This window comes from Anoplolepis gracilipes, chromosome 10, assembly GCF_047496725.1.
Source record: "Anoplolepis gracilipes chromosome 10, ASM4749672v1, whole genome shotgun sequence".
Classification (NCBI taxonomy): Eukaryota; Metazoa; Arthropoda; class Insecta; order Hymenoptera; family Formicidae; genus Anoplolepis; species Anoplolepis gracilipes.
Window position 1 is genome coordinate 10,403,057 of NC_132979.1, and position 18,291 is coordinate 10,421,347.

The 18,291-nt window shown below is 39.3% G+C and overlaps 1 protein-coding gene and 1 pseudogene across 1 annotated transcript in view; both read right to left on the reverse strand.

The window, feature by feature from the left end:
• Positions 1–18,291, reverse strand: part of LOC140670391 (dynein axonemal heavy chain 7-like) — a 54,036-nt gene that overhangs the window by 4,772 nt on the left and 30,973 nt on the right. Inside the window, exon 10 of the mRNA XM_072900947.1 lies at positions 16,727–17,086. Coding sequence (XP_072757048.1) covers positions 16,727–17,086 — 360 coding nt within the window. The remainder of the gene's footprint in view (positions 1–16,726; positions 17,087–18,291) is intronic.
• On the reverse strand, positions 11,261–13,629 carry LOC140670424 (uncharacterized; annotated as a pseudogene).

Consider the following 18,291-nt stretch of genomic DNA (forward strand, 5'->3'; position numbering starts at 1 on the left):
CGCATCAGCGTCAACATTCGGCTGCTCGAATTTGAGAATCTGTCTCCGCGTTAAAACGTATTCAACAGTCGTCGAGTGTCTTTCGATTTAGTGCTAAAATGAATATAGAAGTTGTGATTGTCATCGAAGACAATGAAGACAATGAAGATGTGGTTATCATCGACGACAGCGATGAAGAAGTGGAAATAGTGATTGACTCTGATTATGAGAGTGATCCGGAAGACTATTTAAATGAGCAAGAAGTGCCGTTAGTGCGTGAAGATTTACGAATTATAATTGAACGGCAGGAAATGTGTAATATCATATTTTATTATGAAGTGAAAAAGTACGACGACGACGAGGAAAATAGTGAAAAATTTTGTTCTGGGTGTTTCATTGAAGTTCAAGATTCATATACACAAGGTAAAATTGTGTATAAACATGAAACTGGACAATATATTTATCACGGTTGGAACTCGTGCAATAACTGTGGATACTCACTGTGCCAAGTAATAGCATGTAGTGTGTGCCGTTTTTGTGCGCAGCAATAAACTTTTGTAGACATTTGCTAGGACTAAGTGCTGTGAAAAATGGTGACCGAAAAAATATTGAATGCGGTGGGGAAGTTTCAACGAAATCGCGAACTTGGCATAAAAAATTCCTTAACAGTGATCTTCAAACTACAAAGTACTATATATGGACGAATGAAAACAACAGACTAAAGGGAAAGCTTTGCGAGAATTGCTGTTTACCAGGCGGAAATCGGCAAGCATGTCCTGAGCAGTTACAAGAAATCCATTGGGAAATCCGTCAACATATCGATAACTTGTTGTATCTATAACATGTCATCGACAATGATCCAGATTCTGATACTGAGTCTGATCAGTAATTGTAAGTAATCTTTGATGTGTAAGTATTCTTTTTCAAATTATGAAAATATTAATAAATTTTTTTTTGTTATGCAGGAGCCACTACCTGGACGCCACCACCACCGCTCGATCATCCCCTCCAGCGCCTCGCAGCAGCAGTCGCCGTCGTGCCGTACCGCTCGACCATCGTTATGCAATCTTTTATATATTTTTTTATATCTTTTTTTTTATTTTTAAATTCACACACACACACGCACGCACACGCACACGCACACACACACACACACGCGCGCGCGCGCAGGCACGCACGCACGCACAGCTTTTGTAAATAAACACACACACACTTTTTAAATAAAAAAAAATTATGTTAAACACATATAATTGCTTGCTTGCGTTTCCTTCATCTATCCCATCCTTCTTCCTTCATATACTAGATATAATTAGATATAATAACTTAATATTTAATATAAAAAAAATATAAAAAGAAAAAAAATAAAAAAATAATAAAAAGAAAAAAGAAAAAAATAATAAAAAGAAAAAAAAGAAAGTTATAAAAAGAAAAAAAGAAAAAAATTATAAAAAGAAAAAAAGAAAAAAAATTTCTGTTTGCGTTCTCGCTCTCCTTCGCCTGGCGCTATTTCTTTCTTTCTTTCCTAGCACTTACTCTCTCGCTCTCCTTCGCCTCGCGCTATCTCTTTCTTTCCTAGCACTTACTCTCTCGCTCTCCTTCGCCTCGCGCTATCTCTTTCTTTCCTAGCATTTACTCTCTCGCGGTCCCTAGCTTCGCATTCTCCCTTCCCAGCATGACGTCATTCCCCGCAACGAGCTACGTATGAGAACTGGGACTGTTTACGGGTGGGAGGAAGCACGGATGGGAAATGCGTGCGAATAAATTATATCATGATTTAAATTTAAAAAAAAACTTTATTCTTTTTTATATTTTTTTTATTATTACATATTGTGACTAAAAACTAAAGCTACCAGTTCGCAATCGACGAATTGATGTTTATTGAAGGCGTCGCTGGCGCGTATTACATTTGATACTTCTTTATTATCCGTTATAGTGGACGCGATATTGGAGAATTGTGTAAACTTAATATCGACTGTCTCGGTGATTTTAACCAATCAATCAAAGGTTACATCGATGCATTGATCGAGATCAAACATACGGTGTAACGTCGGTTCAATCATCATCATCATGCGTACGTTTAAAGATTCGAGACTTATAAGTTTAGTATCGTTAATGGTATGAACTCGCACTGTTAGCGGTCCAACACTTATAAAATTATAGGTATCTTTAGAGTCCTTTCGCAGTAAATCGTGAATATTGCGACGTTGCTCGTAGATTCCCTTCCACGTTTCGAGAGATAATACCAGTTTCTTTCCTTGATGATCTCCTATGACAATTTCCACGTAACTCGGTGTACCCACGTTGATACTAATTTCAAGGAATTTGAATTCCGTGGTTGTCAATGCGTATCGTCTACTTAGTATACGAATCGCACGACGCTTCAACGAAATGCTGTAGAAAAATAAAATTAAAAAAAAAATTAGTTTAAAAACAATTTGTGAAAAAATTGAAAGAAGTTAAACAAAAACTTACTTGTCACATTTGTTCTCAAACGATGGAGTTTCATAACGACTCGGTACGTAATTATTCACGCTTCTGCTGGGGCCGCCACTGCTTCTTTAGACGTAGTACATATTTCCAGATTTCAAAAGTGGACTACTTTCACGAACGGTTAACGCAACACGGACCGTATGAAGAATCAAATATGAAGAATCAAATATACGTGACACCCCGTTTTTTCAAAGTAGTGGGGGGAGATTAGTGATAAATGTGGTGGGAGATTCTAGAATACTTTAGTGCTCTGAAATTTTTAGGAGAAGGTAGAGACGATACTCGGATAAAAAGAATTCTTAAATGACTCGTGAGGGAGGGAGGGAATGAGAAGGGGGAATAAGAAATAAAACATATTAATGTTTAAATATTTTATTTTTCCAAATCTTGCAATTCTTTCTGGCGTTGCGACCACCAGTTAAATATTTTGAATACATTTTGTAATGCGCAATTCTTAACATGTTTTCCACATCGTATAGTATTTTTAACATCTAGATTATTTAGAGATTCGATATCGTCGTAATCAGCATCCAAGGTCTCAATGATTAAATTTTCTCTCGTATCGTCGCCGAGCATATTAGCAAGCCATTCTCGTTTCTGGCATCCTTTAACGTATACGATACACTGCATTTTATCATCTTCTTCTTCAACTACAGCTGTTGTAATCAATCGTTTCGCCATGCTGTACGCAACGATTCCATCTTCCCATTGTAGTCCATGATGATTCGCCATCAACCATGAAGCTTGACACTTTTCGGATTTTGTAAGGAGATGCCATGGTATAAGACTCCGAAAAATGTAGTGTGCGAGAACAGTTCCTCTTCTCAGCACCGCCACCTCCTTTGCGATGAATTTATTCGAAACGACAAATCCTTGCAGATCGACAAACGTTGGTACAGACATGATGAGATCTCTTTTCGTCAGTTAAGAAGAATGACAACCATCTCATAACACTCGGATTTATATCCTGCTTCCCCTTTCTCTAAATTATTGTCGCAAACACTTAGGTAATTTTGCGCACAACGTTGGTCAACGGGTTGTACTGGATCACGCGATCGTGTATGATGAGACAGTACGCAGTCGTATTATTAGACACATTCTCCTTACACTCAAATTCCAATCGCACATCCACGGTTGAACAATCGATGATCACAAACGGACCGTACTGTAGAAACAGTGAGACGGTGACACTCAGTTCGAGGTACTCGTATCCGTAATAGTTTTTGCAGAACCGCGCGTACGTATCGTACAGAATCGACCATCTGTTTTTATCGAAATCCAGATTCATGATAACATTCCGAGTTCAGATAGAGTTTCACGTTTGTTAATTTACAGTCGTCGAATTTACTCGCATCCTCGGACATAACATTCTTCCGGCCTGTCTGTAGAGCAAAGATAACGTATCGTGGTTTCTCCAGCTGAGTTGCGGTCTTAATGGCCCACGAATGCTTGGTTGTACGCTGCAACAGCGGAAACTCGTACAGATCCCACGAGCGAAAACCCATGCTGAGGTAGCGTCCGCTTTCCAGAGCGCGCAGCATAGACAGCTTTTTAATTTCACTCAACAACACATGTGGCATTCGCCATTGTATCTTGAATATGTTGATCACAGGCTCCAGCGTCGAAGCTCCAAGCAGACAATTGTTGTCATTGCGCGATCGTATTAAGATCAACTCGTGACGAGCGTTAATTACTATGCGTCTATAATCCTCGCAAAATCCCAATAACATGTAGAGCGGTACGCAAAAATTAAAGTGTCCATCCACAATAGTTGGCTCACTTCAGCCAGCATTTCTCATAATCACGCTTCTATCGGATGATATTGTTACATAGTTTTTGAGCATACTTGTTAGTCCCACGTTTCTATTCCGATCAATCTCCACACCATCGAGTTCGTATCGAATCTCGTCAAACATGAATGCAACGCAATTATTTTGCAGTACCACATTGGATCCGCCAGCTGGCTTCTTTATCTTTAATTCTCCCTCGATGTATAAGAAACTCTTGTACGGCAATGTATACAGATCCTGTTGTATGGGTATTCTTATCTCATCACTGTGTCCGAACGTTGTGTTGGCGAATGGGTTATAGGAGTGAGTCTCAATCTTGATGATGCGATCGTCAAAGATTGGCTCGTCCGCGATGTTGAGAATGTCAGTTATCGTTCAAATGTTTCGCACCACGAATCCCAAAGATTGTAAAAACGCAACGTTTGATGCGTTCAATTTCTTTTTCTTAGTGCCGGATGATTGGATATTAGCAAATGTCGTTGTCGCTGGCGTCGTAAAGATTGTGTTGTCTCTCACGTCTTTCGATCCGTTCAACACGAGCATCACATACTAATTTTGCCGCCGCCGTACATGCAATCTAATGGTGATCTCTTCTCCTCGAAAATTGAGTAATCGTCCTTCCTGGTCGACAACACGTAACGTTAAATCCGTAATGCACCGCATTACGATGATCGGTAGGTAAATGATGTGCGCCGGTGTTTCCGATATCTTATATCCTGGTAGTACCCTCGGTGAAAATTCGTGTATCGTATGAACGAGTTTGCCGTTGTTGTACGCACCCGCGGTCACATTACATTCGACGCGGATAATGTTCACGTTGATAATGTTAATCGGCACGTCCAACTCGTACCATTTTCGCGGCTGCAGTATACGGTTCGAAAATCCTAGCAGCGATCCAATATTGTTAGGCTTGCTAAAATTTAATCTGTAGGCGCATTTGATCTCGCTCCTCATCGTATTGTAATTAGCGCGGAGCACTATAGGCCATTCTCCAGCCTCAAAATCAGCGTCGTCGTCAGTGTGTTTTTTATCACCATCACGAACTGTGTGTTGCGAACGTTTTCGTGAAATTGTATGTTTCAAAAATTCATGTATCGCTTGCAGCTCGTACGATTCCTCGGGAATCGTAATTTCCGTATCGTCTTTACCAAAGTAAAATTTATTATTCGAGGAATTCACGTTTGATATCGTGTGATAACTTTCAAAATCCACTAGACCAAGCTCGTATTCACCGTCGCTTAAATCTACGTTGGAAAAGTAGTTTGCGGCGAGAACGCTGCTCTTTCCAGTCAGCGTGAATGTCATAGACATGTTGACCAAACTGTTCAACGAATACTAAGTTAGCGCAATGTATATCTTTAAATTCGCGTGCATCGACCGTTCGGAGAAACTGCAAGCACAATTGTCCGCAGATGCTTTGATTATAAGTTTGATAGGATGTGTGATTATATTCTATTTTTGTCACATTTAAATATCGCACCAATTCATTCGGCAGTCGAAGATTGCCAAAACTGTCAAAATGTATAGCTCGATTCCCCCTCTTTGCATACGCTACCCAGTGAGTACCCGAGCCTTTAGCGTTATCCAAATTTATGATGCCGCTCTCGTTTCGATATATACCACCGATCGGTAATGAGTTACGCATAAAAACACCTCTAAAATATAAAATGTGCATACGTTTTGCTAGTTGCAGCAATTGTATGTTGGTAGTTACGCCCTCTGGCATTTTTAGCGTCTCTTTGACGTTTTTTTTTTCTTCTTTTTCATTGAGACTCCTCGTCCGTATTTGTATGACGCGAGATACAATCCGCGACCTTCCATGGCGCGATTATGACGTAGCATCTCTTGAAACTGACGTTGTGTAGCTTTTCCGTCGTTTACCATCTTTGCTACACCAGCCGCTCCACCAATCAGAGATCCGAGAGCACCCAACACTGGTAGAATTGGTAATACACCCCCGCGTTTCGCTACCGAAAGTATTCATTTTTTCACCGTCTTTTTCTTCGTTTTCGTCTTTAGACCCATACCGAACTTCGTTTTGGTTTTCATCGCTGTCCAAACAGCTGTGGCTGTGGCTCTCTCACCGAGAGACGAATCTTTCGCAGTGATGCGAGTTTGCGCCTTTTTGGCGAGTATCCTATCCGCCGCGTGTCTTTCGGCAAGATCGTTACTCCGAAAGTACGCTATATTGTGTTCATGACACGCTGCGTCCAATGGGTTGATACCTCGATCACCTTTAGCCAATCGTTTTTCTAGCCGCGTGCCCGGACTGCAAAACTGGTATCCAGGAATGCAATATGCAATTCGATAGCAAGCGCGTTTATCGCACGATTTAATAGACCTCTGCCTATTTGCGGTGACATTCACGACAAGTTTATCGCACGATTTAATAGACCTCTACTTATTTGCGTTGACATTCACGACAATCTTTTATCATTGGCGTTGGACCGTCAATGTGCGTTTGTTGCCACGGTTGATTGTAACGTTCGAAACAGTGACGATAGGTCTGAACTCCGAATCCGCCTTTATGTATTCCGGAAGTTTGTTCCACACGTAGTGAACGTGATTGCCACACATTCGCAATAAAACTGCTTTAGATACAAACTGTAGCTGTTCGGCACTCAAATCGAGAATATCGTAAGGACTTGATAGCAGGACAAACATTTTTTCGTTACTGAACACTTTGTAGTTTCGCGCAGCTATAAATAGACAGGCGTGCGATCCGAATCGGAAGTGGGAAAATGAAATTCGTGCGACAACCTTTCGCAATACGCGTGACAAATTACGACGCCAGATTACGCTCGATGGGTGACAACGCGGAGATGCGTAGGCACGGTACGATGCTGCCGAATACTGTACACGCAATCGTTTGCGGCCCTTCGAATTGCGGTAAAACTAACGTGTTGATTAGTTTGATAGAAAGCCCGCACGGCTTCCGCTTTGAAAATGTGTACGTGTATTCAAAGTCACTGCAACAACCAAAATATCGATATCTGAAGAATTTGTTAACGTCGATCGATGAAATCGGCTATTTTACATTCTCCAATAACAGTGACATCATTCCACCGAGCGAAGCACGTCCAAACTCGATTTTCATTTTCGATGACGTGGCGTGCGACAAACAAAATACGATAAGAGAATATTTCTCAATGGGACGCCACTCGAACGTCAACTGCTTCTATCTCTGCCAGATATACGCGAGAATACCGAAACATCTTTTACGCGACAATGCGAACCTGCTAATCTTGTTTAAACAGGATGGCACCAACTTGAAACACGTGTACAACGATCACGTGAATACCGACATGTCTTACGAGGATTTCAGTGAGTTATGTCGTACTTGTTGGCAGCAAAAGTATGGATTTCTCGTAATAGACAAGGATAGCTTGCTTACAAACGGGCGATACAGAAACGGATTTAACGTGTTTGCGATACCACAAAACGATTAGTCGTTGCCTACATTCTGTCGTGAGGGGTGAAACGCGAGCGTTCAACACTCTCTATCGATATGGCTGGGAGTGATAATATTCACGAGCGTGAAAAGATGGCGAAGGAGATTGCGAAAACGTGCGAATCGATCCGCAAGAAACATCGCGCTTTGAAGACCGGTAACATCGATGACGATATCGCGGTCAAGACCCATTTTAAACCTATTATCGAGCCGCTGCAAAAGATTGTCGACAACTCGTTCGCGGTGAAAAATAAGTCGGAGAGTAGCGCAAAGATTAAAATCTTACCCATCAAGCGATACAAGAAGGATGAGAACGAAGAGGCTAAAGATGAGGAGGTAGAAGAAGAGGAAGAGGAAGATGCGACACCGAAAAAAAGGAAACGATCGGACGTTTTACTGTATGAACCATCGATAGCCTCTACGCCGTTAACCGCACCAACAAGCGTAAACGAAGATGTTTTCGAAACCTCGGGCAACATGTTTGAATCATCGTTTGTTCGAAACAAGTTACAAACGCCGGAAAGTCAAGAAACATTGCGGGAGTACTTTGGACCACTTGGGCAAAAGTACATAGGCGTTTTGCTCAGTGGCGACAAAAATCACGAGATTGATCATGTGTATGGAGTCTATTTTGACAGAAAGAATGAAATGCGACTCGACAACAAACGATTCAACATCAACAAAGATGACTCTATTATCATAGATGATGTGCGGTACATTGGAACGCCAGGATTGTACGAGTTGATCTTCAAGAGAATTCCCGATGACGAACTTTACACGAGGGGGGAAAAATACAAGAGCATATTATTGGTGACGAACGCGCATAGGCGCGATTATGATGCGCAGGGCCATTTGAAGGGTAACAGGGGGTACAAGTACAAACTAATTGCAACAATTGTACAAGTATAATTGCACCGTTGATGTTGCTTGAATCGAAAAATACAAAATCTGGAGGGGAGATATCTATGCTTCGCGCTATGACGCTAACCAACAATATGATTGATTACGTGCACTGGGACGATCCCAACGAACTAGTAGATCGGCTACGATTGCTCAACGCTTCGCGCCAAGCTGGTCACAACGCTCACGACAACGAGATCCAGTCGATCATCGAGGAATTTCGTGAAGCAGGAATTATTATAAATTAAATGGTGTCTCGACAAAACTCTCAAACTAATCAGTCGATCAGCGTTGCGTGACACTTTACAAAGCATCAGAAAAAAAATGCCTATCAACAAATTTGGATTATTCGATCCAAGAAATGATGCAACCGGCACAAATGGTTCTTGGAATAGATTGGTAAAAAGTTATGTGCACGAAAACGCTTTGTGTCGCGTCGTTACAGACTTCCATGCAAGATCACGTAAGATTCGTCGTGTAGCGCAACCAGAGGCTGACACCGATGCCGTCAACAAACTGTACGTGGAGTCTTGCGTTAAAAGATTAATGAATCAACAGAAAGAATCAGACGAGAAGCTGATTTCGCTTGAGAAGGACGTGCGAGCAATACAGAGTGCTAAACGAACTTCAACGCCTGGCTAACGCTAACTCAGAAACAGCTATCAACCTAAATGAGCATCAATGAACGAGTTAGGAACGGCTATCAAACGGTTATCGAACAGTTACGAAGGATTATTGAACGGCTGCGAACAATTATCGAACTGTTATCTAACTATAATGAGTGGTAGTGGCAGTGGCAGTAAAGGACCTAGCAGCAGCAGCAGTAACAGCTGCAACAGCTTCGAACGAGGCTATCAGCATCTCAAGCAGGGCTGCGAACGAGGCTACGAACACGTTCTTAACGGCTACACTCAAGGTTACAAACAACTCAAGAACTCCTACGATCGGTCAAAAGACGTCTGTGAACGAGGCTACGAACGGGTCAGAAGCGGCTACGAACGAGTCAAAAACGACTGCGAAAAAGGCTGCGAACGGGTCAAGAACGATTTTCGAATGGGTGAAGAACGGCGGTGAACAACGCAAGAACAGGTCAAGAACGGCTACGAACAGGTCAAGAACAGGTCAGAAAAGGTCAAGAACAGGTCAAAACAGGTCAAGAACGCGATAGAACAGGTCAAAAACAGGTCAAAAACAGGTTAGAACAAGTCAAGAACAGGTTAGAACAGGTCAGAACAGGTCAAGAACGGTAATTAAAGGCGATAAACGAAAATGAGTGAAAAAAAAGCGAACAACAAACGGGCATCGAGAAAAACTGACAAAGCAAAGAATCAACATAGTTTGGAGAGACGACAGTTGGTGAACGAACTGCACGCGCCGGCGAGAAAAAATTTTCCCTGAAGACACGTCATAGTGCGGGGATATGATGATCTGTGGCAAGCCGACATCGTCGAGATGTGTCCGTATTCTCGTTTCAACAAAGGTTACCACTACATACTCACCGTCATCGATGTGTTGAGCAAGTATGCATGGGCTGTACTACTCAAGAGTAAAGATGGAAGGGAGACGGTTGATGCAATCGCCAAAATAATTCGAGATAGCAAGAGATGCCCGAAAAACATACAAACTGATAACGGGAAGGAATTTTACAATACCGATGTGCAACGGCTTGTACGGAAACATAACATTAATCACTATTCCACATGATCGGTATTGAAGGCGTCTGTCGTCGAGCGATTCAATCGCACGCTGAAGAACGACATGTGGAAGATGTTTACGCTGAACGGAACTTACAAGTAGATCGACGCGCTATCCCGACTCGTTGCAGAATATAACGCGCGAAAACATCGCACTATCAATATGAGACCTATTGATGTTACTCCCACGATCGCTGATAGACTTTTAAATACGGTATACAACAGTATAAAAATTACTGCTCCTGCAAAGTTTAAAGTAGGTGACCTGGTACGCGTTAGCAAATACAAAAAACTTTTCGAAAAGGGTTACACGTCAAATTGGATAACCGAGGTGTTTAAGATTGTTAAAGTGCAACATACTAATCCCGTAACATATCTACTCGAGGATTATCGCAAAAAATCTATCGCTGGAGCGTTTTACGAGCACGAGTTGTATCGCGCGAATTATCCAGATGTGTATCTCGTGGAGAAAGTACTGCGCAAGAGGGGTGACGAGGTTTACGTGAAATGGCTGGGATTTGATAACTCGCACAATTCTTGGGTACATAAGGATCATGTAATTTAATTTTATAAGAAATACAATGTATTCAATATAAAAATATATGAAATATTTGAAATATACAAAATCTTTATTAATATATCCTTTCCAATAGTCATTACAATATATAAAATATGAAATATACAAGAAAAAAATCACACACACATTATATTTTATAAAGATATCTTATAATGTTCCCACGGTAACGTATCAGTAGTTGTAGGTACGATATACCGCTTGTCGTCGTACGGACTTAGAGCAATTTTTGTTTCGCGAATGGTGTATACCTTGTGTAATTTTTATACACGATTGACTACGCGTTATTTCAATCTCTTCGTTCAAACACCGCGTGTAATCGTCAAACGTTATCGTTCTCGCAACAACGTTACTCTTGACGCCTTTTATCTTTTTCGTATCCTTCTTACCATCCACGCGCAACGCATACATTTTTGCTCTAAGCCCGACAAATTCGGTCATTATGGTACCGTTGTTTTCATCCTTTATTAGACCCTTTTTATTCACGAGCGATATACCGTACGCATTGTCTATCGCATAGTCGCTCGTATCAAATCTGCTGATGTCGCGTATCAGTGTACATGACTTTGCATCTCTCCCGATACATTGGTACCATATAATCGTGGTGAAATTCGTACAAATATGTCTTGGATATATCGAGAATATACATACCTACGTAAATTGGTTTGTAGAATTTCACCTCGAGTTTACGTAATTCTACAGCAATTAGATTTTCCGAAAAAATGCTTCTGCTATGAAAATTTGGTTTTGCAATCAATGTCTCTGCGCCGTACCTTCCGTCCCATTTTGTTAAAAGTTTAACATCTACGCGATTGCGCACATTTTCCATCGTTTTGCCAAACACTGCATTATTCATTAGTTTGTACAAATTTTTTTCAAAATAATTTTTTGCCAGTGTTCTAAATTTTGTGTTGAGTTCTATATAAGTACGGAGCCACGGAGATTGAGTGAATTGTAATATACGATGAATTTTTGTAACACGAAGACCGTGACGTGAACATTGCTGCAGGTTGCGGTAGTGTATCACGTAACGCTTTTTATCGTATACGGTTGCGAGAAGCTTGCCCTCGCGCTTGCCGGGTGGTTTGTCGCGTGTCGAACAAAACGGTAAGTCAGTGTGCGAATTGTGAAGATGCTGCGGATACTCAAGATCGACTTCGAGGATGTAGCCTGTGGACGAATCGAGCGCGATCGATGATACATCAAAATTGGAAACATTATCGACCCACTGAAAATCGTAGGGCAATGGTTGACACATTGCCCATCCGTATAAATTATTAACATCGAAATACATCAAGTACGTTGATGGTTTTGATGAGTCATACGACTGCATGTATTTGTTATTAGCACGCGCGTACCTGTTGGAACATTGACTCAGACCACCGCGTATACCTCGTTCGATAAACATAACCATGTCAATGTCTATGAGTAATTCAAATATAATTTTCGTATACTTTAACATGGCGTCCCACGTGTAACTGGGAAGAGTATAGTAATACGCGAGGTCGAGCCCATAACTCTTGATACAACTCTCTCGGAAATTTTCAAAAATGTCTGCTAATAACAAAACATCGATTTTTAAGTACAGATCGCTATATTCGCCTAGCGTTCGAATGGAGAATCGCTTCCACACAGTCTCAGCGTGCGCGTAATCGCTCTCAGATACTGTGTTACCTGTCAAGGAACTGTAAAATGATTCTCGTGATGGTAAACACGCATCTTGCAATTTATCTACGCAGTCAATGTACTCGTACGGGAAGACACCTTTTCTTGTTAATAAATTGAAATCTTCGGCGGATAAATTTTTATATTCCGATTGTAAAATTTTGAGTTTATCCTTGCTCAGAAAAGACGCCAATTTGTCGAGACTTGTGAGAAATTTATATAAATCTATGAAACGTAATTTAATGTGATTTCCCGGTTTGTCTTTCGTACCTTTAACATGTTTTGTAAATGAAATATATTTTTCTTTTGTTATCGGAAGTAAATCGATTCCCTCTTCGAACGCTGTGGCTATTTCCTCGATTATAAAGTGAGAATCATAACCAGATAAATTGTGAAATACTATTGGAATGCAAAAAGATTCTTTGTAATTTAGATTGCAATTTGAATGCGCGGGACCTGTGTACCGCCCGGTCAAATGACAATGATCGCGTACGCGCGTATCATCTTCTACGAATGGTTTCTCACATATATGACACTGAGTCGCATTTCGAAATTCTTTCCATTCATTTTGCGTTAAATTTACCATGGGGACATTGGTGGTTAAAATATTTTCTACACGTTGCGCCAAATTTTTAAGTTCGTCGGTGAACCATGCAACGTAATTGGCTTCGCGACGAGAATGATACGCGGATAACGAATTATCGAGCAATGTACATAATAAGCCATATTAAATACTTGGTGATGTTGATAAAAATTTTCTTCTTTTTTCACCAAAACGCACTCCAGGTCGACGTACACGACGAAAGGTAGTCGCTCCTTTCTGTTGTAGTTGGTGAATGCGAGCCACTTATCCTTATCGCTCGGTAACCGGATAGCGCAGTCGTTCATCTTTCCACAGTCTACTGTATGTGATTGCAATTTCTCGACCGAGTGAAAATAGTGCATGCATCTGTAAAATAAAAGTTAAAATTTTTATATCCTTGTTTTAAATATTTTTAGACAGTTTTATTAAATATACATACCGATCGCAGATATATTTTTTAGTCTTGTGTTTGCTGAGTTGCATACTAACAAGTCTAGATAGATTCTTGATAAATGCAAAATGTCCGATATCTTGCGCATCTTGCACGTAGAGCAAGTTGACGCTGCTTGCCTCTCTTTTGCTCCATAAGGTGAATAAGGACAATGTTTTCGTTTTCAAAACTGTACACGTTCATTGAAATGCCATTATAAATTTCAAATTTTTTAATTTGATTAAGAGTGACTGGAAACTCAATATCTTGGAGATTCAGTACTGTTGTATAATGCGGGTACGATGATTGTCGGCGTGTGCATCTTTCAGCTGGATACAGAGCAGCCACTATCGCCCACGCAAAACATGCATTGTCTTTAGATTGCACATTAACCAATGCTCGTTTCATTATTATCTTTCGCGATAATTGCACGTAACATCCGGCGCGCATAGGATTATATTTATTTATATTTACAGTCAAATTTAGTATACGCGATAATGCCCATCCGCTATCGCGTTCCTGAAATTCTTCGAGTGATGCAAGGATTGGCTCGACGACTCGCCGCTCATACCACTTGCGTAAATCGGATGTATATAAGAGTTCACAGTTTCTCGTATTGATTGATTTATTGGCATGCTTATCGCCCGCCACAAACTCGCCGTTAAACACTGTATTCATTTTCACACCGTTATGTTTTTGCATAACGTCTCGCACGTGCTCGAACACAATGTCACTCGCATCTTCCAAAAATTGACGAGGTTCGATGTGATTATAATTTATAACCGCACCAGTCAAGATGCGGCTCTCAAACGCCGTATCAATTTCTCACCATATGAGTCTCTCCGCGTTATTTTCACTACTATAATCACCACCACTGGGTATAAACTGTCTCTGCAATCGAGTTTTTGCACCCTCGAGTCGCGCAATTCTTGTCACCAAAGATTGTCTATTTCCGATTGAGAGTCGCGGACGCTTGACACGGCTGCGTTCTTCAAGCTCTTCGACAAACTCCTCGCAATGCTGCAGCCATCCAAAATATTCACCTAATGTGATGACTTGGTGGGAACGCTCCAACAAGTCGCATTCTTTCTGCTGCACGTTTTCCATTATTTCTCTCTATTTTTGTGTGCAAACATAACACATATTACGCGACATTATTATATGTAATAAAATTTGTCAGCTGCTGCACCGTCGCATATCCACCTCATCGGGCGATGTAACTTTGCGTGTATGGCGCAAATCTTACGTTGATTTTGCGCACGGAGTTGTTCATTTTCTACTACGTTGTTGTCAAAATCAGTATTACTGCAATCACTAATATAATTACTATCGTCCGACAACGCATGCTCTTCGTTTGACGACTCGTCTATTATCGCTTCGAAATTAATATTTTCCATTTATTCACTATTGTGTCACTAACAATTCTAATACCTGACAGTAACCACTCAAATTTTTTTTTTCCACAGCTTTCTCTATGCCTTTCAAATCGTACTATGGTTTGACGGGGCTCTCATTCTTCTTATATTTCGCCTAATGCCGTCTTAACACATCCTACCGAACGTCAACGCTTTTGCATCTATAAAAACGTTCCGACATGTTCGTCGCAGCGTCGGCCAAAAATTTCTATTGTTTTCCCACGACTTTTATGGCTTCTAAAATGTCCCCCGGCTATAAATCAACCACAAAGATAAACACCTTGCAGTTGCAGTTCTTTCCTTAAAAATTATGGAAGATGTTTCGCTCCAGTTTTATGGGAGATTTTCCGCGAGGGTACAAAGCTGCCGAACGCCAGCGCTTAAAATCTCTTTTTCCATAATATTCTAATGGTCATAAAATGATCATAAAAATTAGAAAAAAAGAAAAAACAGTTTTGTGGCTTCTAAAATGCCCCCCGGCTATAAATCAACCACAAAGATAAACACCTTGCAGTTGTAGTTCTTTCCGTAAAAATTATGGAAGATGTTTCGCTCCAGTTTTATGGGAGATTTTCCGCGAGGGTGCAAAGCTGCCGAACATCGGCGCTTAAAATCTTAATGATATAATGACCATAAAATGATCATAAAATTAGAAAAAAACAGTTTTATGACTTCTAAAATACCCCCGGCTATAAAATCAACCGCAAAGATAAACATCTACTTTCGAACGTGTGTAGGACCCTTCACCCCCCCACCCCCCTTTCCGTAACAGCAGATCCCTCGCGCCTCCCAGATACCCCCGCCCCCGCACCCCCCTCAGAGCCCCATGGCTTAGAATCCCCACTATAACACTACTGACAATAAAACGTTTGTATATATTATAATAAATAATTTTCTTTCTTTTCATAAAAAAATCTTATATTTTTATTTGTTCTCTTATTTCTTACTCTTGGCTGTTTAAATCTGTTTAAGCTGTTTTTCCCGTTTTCACAAATTTGGAGTTGAAAGCTTTATTAATTTTGATTTTATTATATATACATATAATATAAAATTTATAATGTTCATATACGTATTTTTGTTAAAAGAAATTTTAAATAAATTCTCTCTCTTACATTTTTTAAAAAGTATTAACAAAAATTTAAATTTAGAATTTAATTATAAATTACAAATTAAAAAATATATATAATTATATATCGTGAATGCTCTCTCTCTCTCTCTCTCTCTCTCTCTCTCTCTCTCTCTCTCTCTCTCTCTCTCTCTCTCTCTCTCTCTCTCTCTCTCTCTCTCCCCTCCCTCCCTCCCTCCCTCCCTCCCTTCCCTCTCCCCCTCCCTCCCCTCCCTCCATCCCTCCCCCTCTCCCCCTCTCTCTCCCTCCCTCTCTCTCTCTCTCTCTCTCTCTCTCTCTCTCTCTCTCTCTCTCTCTCTCTCTCTCTCTCTCTCTCTCTCTCTCTCTCTCTCTCTCTCTCTCTCTCTCTCTCTCTCTCTTTCTCTCTCTCTCTTACACGCACGCACGCACGCACACACGCTCCCATATATATATATATATTTATATAAAGAATTAATATTAAATAAAAGATACGATAAATTACTATCATGACATTTTCGCTGAAGTAAAATATTTTCCAAATTCTAATCTAAATATTATCTACTATACCTAAATAATATAATATAATATTATATATATATTTATATAAAAGGATATTCAATTATATAATATTAAAACATTCTATTTACACATAATTATTGCTATAATACCATTATCGGTAGTGTATCCGGTCGTATCATTCTTACGACAATTAATTTTTGGAAGGGCGTTAATATTGTTCCCCAAGGCTGCGGTAGAAATAAATCAACTGGATCTAATATATCGTAATATTCTTTCCAGGATAACAGATTTTCTTGGAAACTTCGTGTAAAGTCGGCAAAAGTTGGTAGAACGATGGAAATTTTGGATATTTCATTCCAGGATTTCTCAGGAAGCCAATCAACGGCGGGATTCTTTGCCACTGGTTCACTTAGAGCGAAGCCGCCAGAAATAAAGAATGACATCTCCTCTTCAGTGATCTCACCCGAAGCCAAGAGAATCGTCGTGTATAGAATAAATGAATACAAAATCTGTTAAACAATGAATGTTGCAGGTAGTTTTATAACAAATAATTTTTTTTAACTTTAATAATAACTTTAATAATAAGGTAATTTTTATTTTACCGAGTATATATATCTTTAAATTATTTAAAATTATTAATTTAAAATTAAAATATAAAAGTTATACTCTTAATGGCTAATGGCATAATTTTAATATTTCCAGTACTATTTTGTTTTTTTTATTATCGCTTGCTTTTAAAATATGTGTGTATACATATATATATATATGTCGTAGGTAAATGGTTAATTTAGGAAAATAGGTTTTGACTAGGCAAATGCTATCTGGCTGGTCAAATGGCATTTATTCGTTTATTTGCGTTGAAATGCTATTTTGCTAGGCAAACAGCATTTGTCTGAACACTATTTAGGAAAATAGAAATAAAGATTATTTTGTAAAGCAAAAATAGTGGAAAGATTCGAGTATTTCGGTTAAATAGGATTAATAAGATAAGTAACTGAAATATACTAAAAATCAATTCAGAATTTGCAAGTTTATAGAAACATGCTATAGATATTATTATCAATGTGAGCTATGGGGACAAATGATATGTATGAGCCTAATCAATTCAGTCGCTAGTAAAGTATTTATTGCTCTGTAATGTTTTGAAACATAGATATTTTAAGAAATGTCAACATTCTGTATTTTCTAAAGGCATTATTTTTTCTAATCAGTTAACTGATGAAACAAAAAATCTTAATTTAAAAAAACATAAAGAGAAAATTTTTGCAATAAAACATATTTATCATGAATTGTCACCCGCTTTTTAAATTTGTTATTAATTTGTATTGTGAGGTTTTTTATTTTTTATATAATATATATTATGTATTTTAAAACAAGACTGTTTTATTAGTGTAGTGTTAAAAATTAGTAAAAAATATCAAAGTAGTATATTTTTAAACATACTAAATTTTTATTTTTAAATATCCACTATTTTTGCTTTACAAAATAATTTTTATTTCTATTTTCCTAAATAGTGTTCAGACAGAATGCTGTTTGCCTAGAAAAAGAGCATTTAAACATAAATAAACGAATGAAAGCCATTTGACTAGCCAGATAGCATTTGCCTAGTCAAAAGCTATTTTCCTAAAAGAACCATTTGCCTACAACCTACAACATATACACAATATATACACAAACACACACGTTTATTCTTTACTAATTTTTCTCTTTCTAC